Source organism: Elephantulus edwardii, unplaced genomic scaffold (genome assembly GCF_000299155.1).
Source record: "Elephantulus edwardii isolate Elephantulus edwardi_28Jun2011 unplaced genomic scaffold, EleEdw1.0 scaffold00092, whole genome shotgun sequence".
In the NCBI taxonomy this organism is placed as follows: Eukaryota; Metazoa; Chordata; class Mammalia; order Macroscelidea; family Macroscelididae; genus Elephantulus; species Elephantulus edwardii.
The window spans coordinates 3,500,730-3,510,651 of NW_006399842.1; the positions used below are offsets into that span (position 1 = coordinate 3,500,730).

General features: G+C 45.4%; 1 protein-coding gene across 1 annotated transcript in view; it reads left to right on the forward strand.

Moving 5' to 3' along the window:
• Positions 1-8,263, forward strand: part of CDK5RAP2 (CDK5 regulatory subunit associated protein 2) — a 252,415-nt gene extending 244,152 nt beyond the window's left edge. The window contains exons 37-38 of the mRNA XM_006890751.1: positions 7,785-7,831; positions 8,207-8,263. Coding sequence (XP_006890813.1) covers positions 7,785-7,831; positions 8,207-8,263 — 104 coding nt within the window. The remainder of the gene's footprint in view (positions 1-7,784; positions 7,832-8,206) is intronic.
• Positions 8,264-9,922: the final 1,659 nt, after the last annotated feature.

Genomic DNA, 9,922 nt, shown 5'->3' on the forward strand with positions numbered 1-9,922 from the left:
TTCCTCTGGTATCCCCTGCTTTCAGCTAAGATCCATCTAACATTAGCTACAATATCCCTAGTACCATGACCCCTTCTAAACCCAGCCTGGACTTCTGGCAATTCTCTGCTGATGTGCTGTTCCAGTCGTTTTTGGATAATCTTCAGTAAACTCTTGCCTGTATGTGAAATCAACGATATTGTTCTGTAGTTTCCACATTCAGTTGGGTCACCCTTCTTTGGAATGGGAACAAATAGAGATCTCTTCCAGTCAAGTTGGCCAAGTGGTTGTTCTCCAGATTTCTTGTCACAACTTGGTGAGCACATCCAGGGTAGCATCTGTTAGCTGAAATATATCAGTTGGTATACCATCTATTCCTGGGGTCTTATTTTTTGCTATAGCTTACGGAATACCTAGAGGAATTCTTTTCATGTTTATCCTTTCTGATGGACACAGACCAGCATATTCCATAGCAATGCAGGTGAAGGAGCCCTTCAATCCCAGGTTCCATCTGATGAGACGGGCATGAGACGTGCAGTGATAGGAAGGTGCATAGAATATCATTGAGGACTAAAGGGTATGAGGTGGGCTTTATTTTGGGACGTGGGCATCTTGGTTGAGTGACACCTGCTGAATCTGAAAGGAGGAATAGATGCTAGACAGAAGGGACACTGGCGGTTCAGGCAGAGGAACAGCATGGACGGAGGTAAAGAAGCAAGAAATAAGTTTTCATGCGTGTGAATCTGAAAGCAGATCAAGTTAGTGGAGACTAAAGCTGGAAGTGGCAGGTTGGGGCTAGGGGGGCTGGGGTCCAGGAGCTGCACTGTGAAAGGCAGACTGGGCCGGCATGGGGCAGTTTCTATTTTCTCACAAATCTGCGTGTGAGTAAGGCTCACTGGGGCCTCCCCACTGGTGAGGAGGAGGTCTGTTTAGTAGTCCAGTGACAGAGGCCAGCTCCAGCTAGGCCAGTGACATCAAGAGGAGGGGATGGGCTTGAGAGCCTAAGAAGTTCTCAGACAGATAAAGGAACTAGGGTTTAGAGAGGCTGGATAGCTCTTGTGAGGCCCGCCTCAACTCTGATCTTGCTGCTTCCATTTGTTTGTAGCAGCTCCGTTTCCCTGGTTTCAACCTTGAGCCCTCAGTCACCTGGGCGTTTAGGGGAGGAGGCAGTAGCCCGGTTTATATTAGTCCCTGTTGTCAGCACAGCTCAGGCCAAGCCTCAGGGCTGTCCGAGTGTCAATTTGCTTGTCTTAGGAGAACTGCTGACTGCAGCGCTTTCTTCCCTGGAGTGCGAGCCTGCTGAATGCTGCTCCCTTATCAAAGTCAAACATTTCTGGGCTGTTTCTGAGAAGCACGGAGCATAGATTATTGTCAAATAGGAGTTCTCTTTAGTCAGTCCCCTGGGAGCCTTCTGGAAACAGACCCTGTGAGACTGGCAGAGTTTTAACTGCTGAGGAGAACTCGGTTTCTGCCCCATGTCCTCATTCTAGGCTCTGGGGACAGATGTGAACAAGACAATCTTGCCAGCACAGAGCTTCAGCTTAGTGGGGGATGATGTGTCAAGTGAATGCCAGGTACCTGGAGCACTGGACTGACTGGGTCTTGCAGGTGACAAGAGGTAGTGATGGTAAAGGAGGCTGAGGAGCAGGATCCTGGCAGAGGCGCACTCACGGAGGTAGGAGAGAGCTCGGTATTTGAGGACATGCATGGGATATGCCGTTTAGCTATGAGAAATGATGTGAAGGGATAAGAAGGGAGCCTTGTGGACCAGACTCAGGTGTGAGCAGCAGAGGATGATGTGGTCATCAGAGTGTTAGACCATCCCTATGGCTGAGTTTGGAGGCTCAGGATGCCAGAGGAGGGTCCTAGGGGCTCAACTGGGCCAGGGATAGTGGGGGAGGGGAGTGTGGGTATGGACGTGGTTTTGAGAGACAGTAATGACGCAGGCCTGACAAGAGCCCTAGTTCATATCCCTTATAGAGAAAGGATGCACCAGGAACAGAGGAGGAGGCATTGGGGAAAGACGGTGCCAGTTTTGGTTGTATCTCAAGTAGCCGTGTAACATTTGGGTTTGACTCGTGAGGAGCACCAGAGATGTCAGGTGGATCTTGACTGAAAGCAGAGAATACCAGGAGAATGTCTGTCTGTGTTTTATTGACTATGCAAAAGCATTTGACTGTGCGGATCATAACAAACTATGGCTAACATTGAGAATCATGGGAATCCCAGAGCACTTAATTATGTTTATACAAAACCTATACCAGGACCAAGAAGCTGCTCTACTAACAGAGTATCTAAATAGGAGAAAACTGGACATGGGGGCACCACGCCATCAGAGGCTTTCTGAAGGGGCCAGAGGGAGTAAGAATAGCACAGCCCCTCACAGCCTCAGAGCAGAAAACAGATAAAGATCCCATAACCCAGCACCATGGTTCCTCTAGAGCCACAGCAGCAGCAGGGGGATTTGTTTCTTCGTTGCTGACTCACAGACTCAGAGTTATGGTGCCAACAATGGAGTTTATTAGGGAAGGAAGTTGGAGAGTGGGAGAGACAAAGAATACCATCCAATGCAAATCCAAGTTTTAGCTCAACAGTCCCAAGGCACAATTCCTCAATTAGTCCAGGCTCTGGTTTCAGTTCAGCACTCAAATCAAAATCACCAATAAGGTTTGCTTCCGAGTAGTTATAAATCAGCTTCTCTTTCAAGCATCCGTCAGGAACAGCCAGACCTTTAACTGTAGCCAGCACAAGTGCAAGAAACCTCAAGTCACACCTTGCCACAGTTTTCCCACAGCAATGCCACAGTGTCTCCACCACCAGGGTCTTGCTCTCACCAGGGTCTTGCCAACCAAAGCCTTGCTTGCCTTAAGTCTTGCCTGCCTCATGTCTTGCTCCTCAGTGTGGGAAGCATTCTTTCTCTTATCCTAGTCTCACAGCTGATACGGATTTACAGGACCATGTGTCTGCAGTTCAAATAACTGGAGACCAGAAGACTAATGGTGTTGGCTAAAAAAAAAATGACTTTTAGGCTAACACCACACAGAGCAAGGGAGTAATGTGTGGTTTAAAATCAGTTCTAGTGTGTGTCAGGGCTGTATCCTTTCTCCATGTCGATTCAGTGTGTATTCTGAGCAGATCATTTAAGAAGCTGAACTCCATGAAGAAGAATATGGCACGAGGATAGGAAGAAGACTTAGCAACAATTTGTGTTAAGCAGGCAACACATAAACACATGTTTACTGAAAGTGTGAACTTGAACCATTTACTGCAGAGGACTCTAGCCTTCATTATGGATTGCATCTCAAAATCAAGAAGACAAAAATATCCCCATCATTGGAACAATAAAGCAACATCATGATAGATGGAAAAATGAAGTTGTCAAGAGTTTCATCTTACTTGGATCCACAGTCAGCATTCTTGGTACCAGTAGTCATGAGAGCAGGAGAGGAATTGCATTAGTTCTGTCAACCTCTCCAAATTCCTGAGGAGCAATGATGTTATTTTGAAAACTAAGATGTATCTGACTCAAGTCATGGTACTTTCAGTCACTTGCTGTGTGTCTGAAAGCTGAACAATGAATGAAGATGACAGAAGAAGAATCAATGCCTTTGTGTTGTGGTGTTGGAGAAGAGTACTGACTATACCATGGACTGTCAGAAGAATAAACATATATGTCTTGGCAAAAGTGCAGCCAGAGTACTCCGTGGAGTTAAGGCTGCTGAAGCTTCGTCTCGCATTCTTTGCAAACATTGCTAGGAGAGGCTACTCCTTGGAGAGGAACATCATGTTTGTAAAGGTGGAGGGCCAGCAAGAGAGAAGGATCCTCAGTCAGATGGCTTGGCATGATGACTGTGACAGTGGACTCATCTATGTCAGAGATTGTGAGACTGGCACAGGATAGGGCAGGGTTCACATCTGTTATCCATAGGGTCACTATGAGTTGTACTTAACTCAAGGGTACTTAACAACAACCACCTGAGGAGGAACAGGTTGAGAAGTGATGCTTTCATATAGTCATGACTTTATAAAAAGCACTTCAATTTTTCTATCTGTAAAATCGAGATGTTAATGGTGCCTGAACTCTGTTACACTTAACCCAGTGCCTGGGACCAAGCAGAAGTTGAATGTGTGTTAGTGTTCTTCCTGTTCCATTAGTTCAGATGGAATCCTACATAAAGAGAGGCCACACATTAATAGAAAACAGCAGGTATCCTATGCATGTCCCAGCCAGGTAAAATGCTGTTGCACATCTGTCTCCACATCTGTAATATCTGGCAGGGAACAAAGGTTCAGCTCAGAGCAGGGTGAGGAGCTTGGCCAAGGTCGCATGGCTGGTGATTGGCCTGGCCTGGTGACAACTCCTCTGTCAGGCTTAGCAGCTCACCAGCCTCACAGGTCTGCTTCTGGCTCTGAAATGATTACCTGAAAGTTCAAGTAGTTCTCCCTCCTCCCTTTTTCCTGTGGAGTGATGGGAAACAACAGGGGCTGAGGTCTGGTCCCAGTGAGGGATAAACTGAACTTCTCCCAGAGTTTACAGGGGAAAGTAAGGAGTAGGGCTCATGGTGTAACCTGGGATCACACACTTCACTTCTGAGTCTCGGGTCCTCATTTGCAAAGTGAAGGCCATATCTGATAGACTTAGAGGATTCATTGAGGGCAGAGTTGGGAAGTGGTTTGTCACCAGACCAGCATTACTCAGGCTACTGTCTTTCTTACCAGTGCTTCACCAGAGAAGACATTCAGATGGTGAACAAACACATGAAGAAGTGTTCAAAATCCCTAGCTCTAAGAGAAATGCAAATCAAAACAACTATGAGATAGCATCTCACCCCAGTAACAATAGCAAAATTCAGCAGAGCAGCAAACAACAAATGCTGGTGAGGTTGTGGAGAAACTGGAACCCTTATTCACTGTTGGTGGGAGTGTTAAATGGTGCAACCACTCTGGAAGGCAGTAAGGCCCTTTTTCAAAAAGTTGGAAATACCATGCAGGAACAATGATTTTGTAAATTGTTACCTAACTTGGGAGGAACTGAAGAGCATTATGCTGACTGAACTAACTTAGTCCCACAAGGATAAATATTGTATAAAACCATTACTGTAGAATTACTATAAGGCTCCAAGAGGGTTGGGAGAGGTTGAAAGCAGAAGGATGAAGATGTGTAGGGGAAGGGGGGGCCGATGAAGATGTGTAGGGGAACGGGGGGCTGATTAATCATGAGCTTCTACAATTTGATGGGTGAGAGGGTGAGGGAAATTAAAAATTTGTTCTTGAAAACAACGTATTCTAATTTTATAAATCAACTAGTAGAAAATAAAATAAAAAAATTAAAATAGAAATACCATTTGACCCAGCAATTCTGCTACTGAGAGTATACCCTAAAGAAACTAGAGCTGCCATCCAAACAGATACATGTACACCCGTGTGTGTTGCTGTGTTATTTACAACAGAAAAGAGAAGGAAGCAACCCAAGTGCCCATGAACAAATGAATGGATAGAATGGTATATTCTTAGAATAGAATACTATGCAGCACTGAAAAACAAGGAACTCATTAATATTACACATTATGGGTGACCCTGGAGGACATTATGCCGAGTGAAATATCTCTGTCACAAAAGGACAAATACTGCATAATGCCACTGTTATAAAACAGGACTGACATGGAGCTTGGGGGAAACTAAGAAAAGAGGGGGATAAATAATGTACACTGCATTGAAATGGAAGAGGAATAGATCTGCTTAAAAGGAATATATGATTAGGTATTATTTGTACGACAACAGTTCAGTATAAGAGCTGCATAGTAAAGTAGACTAGAGGGGGGATTGTGCAACTATGAAAGAATTTTTTTTCAAAAAGAAAAGGAAACTAGGGTGGATGGGTGGGCATGGAGGAAAACGTGCAACAATGAATGAAAGGAAATTAAAAAAAAAGAAAAGTTCGATCCCTGGACCTACTTACCTAGACCTGGCTTGAATTACATTTACAGAGGGACAGTCTCGATTGGGGACGAATTCTTTCCCTCTCTGGCCCACATCAGTGAGAATTTCTGTGCTTTGGAATGTGGACAGTGGTATTCATATGTTAGGCCCATCTATCATATTTAGAGGTTGTATTTCTCACTTCCTAACTTGGACCAAGTGATTCTTACTTAGCTCTCCTGCTGTGAATTTTGTTTTTAGGTGCACTGAGTATGTTTTAAAATTATTTTTAACCTCTGCAGTCATGATACTTAATCTTTTCTGGGTTACAGGCCCCCTGGATAAAATCAGGAAATCTGTAGGCTCTTCTCAGAAACACACACATCTATGTACACCCAAGGGCTTCTACATAGTTTGTAGGGATTTAGGAGCCCCCAAGCAGACCCACAGTCCCACATTTAAGAGCTGCTGCTCCACAGTGTGACATGAGGGTAAAGCGGAGCTCAGAGAAGTGGTGGCTGCCTGTACAATTCCTTTTGCCCAGCTGAAGGCAAAGCCCCAACTTCCCATCCCTTTCCCCAGTGTCACAGATTGCAAGCAGACTTTGTTACCTCCAGATGGAAATTTTTGTGAGGCAGTGAATAAATATTTTCTCAAGGCTACCACATGGCACCTATTCTGAACAAGCCACTAGGGAGTTGGAGGGACTGGGCTCTGTGTTGGGGACTCGGTCTGTTTTTGCCTCGGGCACTCTTGGCCACAAGCCCAGTTCCAGATGCCTGTATCTGTCCTTCCCCAGGGAGTGAGGCTCGATCGCCTTCTCCCATTAAGCCCTGCACAGAACAGATACCCAGCAAGAGTGCATTCCTGACCAGCCTCAGAAACATGTTCATTGGTGGCATTTAGTGGTGGTAGAGTTAGCATTAGGAGAGAAAAGAACAGCTTTCCTTTACTGTTGCTGAAGGCGAGGCACCACTCCCATCTCACCCATGAGTTCTCATTCACTAAGAACCTACCCGTTACACAGTGCAGAGGGTCTGGGTGGCCAAGAACCCCTGATACGATTTCAGCATCCCCATCTGGCCAGGTAGAACATGATTTGCCCAGGGAAACCATGGACTCTTCTGCAAGTTAGAAAGCAGGGTAAGTATTTTTTAAAAAAATGCCAAAATTCGGCGAGCTCTGGTGCCCTAGTAGCAAGAAGCTGCACTGCAATCCCAGAGGTGGGTGGTTGAAATCCACCAGATGCTCTGCTGGAGAAGGAGGGACAATCTTCTCCTGTACCAGTGAGATCTGATTTGATGGTACACAAACACAGACACATACACACACACATTTTAAAAAAAAAAAAAAAGCCAGAATTCTTTCCACCGGGCCATAGGAGATGCTTAAAGAACTGATAAATAAAAATCTGACTTTACAAACTGTTCTCCACATTTGATTTGGGCTTTCACATATGGGTTTGCTTGGAGCAGGGCACACCCCTTTCATAGAGGGTCAGAAAACCTAAATGGGTGTCAAGCACTAGTTGGGCACTGGGCCTCTGCCCCACCCATCTTGATCCTCTCAGGCTCATGGAAGTGAGTGCCAGACATACCCGGGGCCAGGAGGCCAGGCAGAGCCTCGGGATCGTCCTCTGTAACATTGGTAGCATGCTCCCCTTCTGGTTTTGGTATTGCTGTGAGGTTGTGCCCAGCTGTGGCCCCTCCTTTCTTGAGGTGGACTGTTCGGTCCCGAGGTGTGCGATGGCAGGCACAGGGTCTTCATACAGCTCTTTGGTCTGAAGGCTTCTTGGTCGCTCACATTCTTTCTTCCGAACTTGACTTCTTACGCTGTCTGCCTAGACGTGGGTATTTTTAATCACCCATTCTTCATTCTCTCCACAGTGGTTGTAACCCACAAAATCCTTCGAAAAGCCAGAGGAAACCTGGAGGTACTGCTTCTTTGAACTTCTTTCAGTGGATTTAGAGGTTGGGGTGGATGCGGGCTGAAGGGTCTGGTGAAAAATGAAGTTGAAGGTGAAACCTGTTCAGCTGTCATTTATGTGTCAAAAGTTTCATTTTATCATGTCATGCCTTCAATGATGGTCCTAATTTTAGTATTTTTATGCTAATTTTACAAGTTTATACACAGCAAACCATGCTCGGCACATAGTTGCCTTTTGGTAAGTATTTCTTGAATGATGTAATTATCACTTTGTTTTCTAAATACTGATCAAACTGTAAAATTTGAAAGTTATTTTAGAATAACAATCTTGCCATGACTTGTCCATTGCACCTAAGAGTCTCCTTTTTTCTTCCTTTCCCAGCTCAGGCCTGGAGGTGCCCATCCAGGAACATCCAGTCCCAGCAGACCAGGCTCCTGAGGAGACCTTCCAGCCAATAAAACTTGTGGTTCCCCCACTGAGCCTTCTTCCCATTTCTTTGTTATCAGTGTGATTCCTATTTATTGAGAGAGAAGAAAAGAGCTTTCTGGACAAAGAAAAGCTATTTTTTCCTGTGATGTTTTCAGTCCTTGAGTTGGTTTAAGGGTTGTTGTAAAACAAGGTTCAGGTGTTTTGCGACGAGGTTTGGAAAAGGCTTTGAGCTCCTCGGGTGCTCGGGATTCTGAAGCTCTGGTAGTTGCCTGAAGATGAGGCATTAATGTGGCTGAGGTCAGTGGGTTATCGGCCTGCCCCTGTGTTTGCTTAGAGTGTAGGCTTCGTTGCAGCCTGAAGATTCTAATGAAAAGATTTATTGCCTTTTTTTTTGTTTTTAAATTGAGCTTTTAATGAAAGTTCATAGAGAATTTGGATTTCCATTCATTCATTGTTGCACATTTTCCTCCCTGCCCACTCCCCCCTCCAGATTTATTGCATTTTAACTTGATAATTTATTTATTTCACATAAAGCTTCGAAGCCCAGATTCCACACTACCACAGGGACCTGTCGAGGGTCTGGGGAGTCTGTTGCCAAATCCTGCTGAGCCCACAGAAGACCGCCTCTCCATGCAGTGTGCCCAGGCGCTGGTGGCTGTACCTAACGTGCTCAGCATCCCAGTCCCACGCATAGCAGCCCTCTGAGGTGCCACTGCCTTCAGTTTAGAACAGAGCACAGCGAGACCAGAGCCAGGGCAACAGTCAGTGTGCTCTGGTGATGGTAGCTGTGTGTCTGCTCGGCTGTCACTCCTGCTGCCTTGTTCTTTCCTGTGGACTAAGCCTTATTGCAGTTGACAAAAATTTGGCTTAAGATTGGTCCAAGGTCCCTTAGAGAAACAGTGACAGAACTGGAACCCTACAGCCACGCTTTGACAGGACGCAGTACTGCCCAGCTCTGCTCTGTGTGCCTCACTGCCTTGGCCTCTCCATCTCGGTACCACCTTGTAGGAGGCTGGACATACGGGCTTCATGGATCTAGCCTACAGTCAGGAGTGACATCCTGGCTTGGTCTTCCTCTATGTTCTCTCTTATCCAGGCATCATTGGGGGAGCAGAGGAATTGGGTGGGAGACAGGACTTCATTGTTCATTTGGATGACTTCTTGCTCATGGAAAGGAAGACTTAATGTGAAAATGACAATACTACCAAAGGCAATTTACACATTCAATACAATCCCAATACAAATACCAATCCCATTCTTCAATGGGATGGAAAAGTCAATCTCCAGTTTCATTTGGAATGGAAAGAGGCCTCGAATAAGCAAAGCACCCCTTAAAAAGAGAAACAAGGTAGGAGGCATCTCACTCCCTGATTTCAAATCCTACTATGCTGCCCTGGTGGTCATGACAGCATGGTACTGGTACAATGACAGACACACAGATCAATGGGATAGAATTGAAAATCCAGAAATCAGCCTCTCTACCTATGGTCAACTGATTTTTGACAAGGAGATGATATCAGTTAAGTTGGGAAACAACAGCCTTTTTAACAAATGGTGTTGGAAAAATTGGCAAACTCTGCAGAAAACTCAAGCAAGATCCATGCCTCAACTCCATACACAAAAACCAACTTACTTTCCCTCTGAAATCATTTATTCGAATGTTTGCGC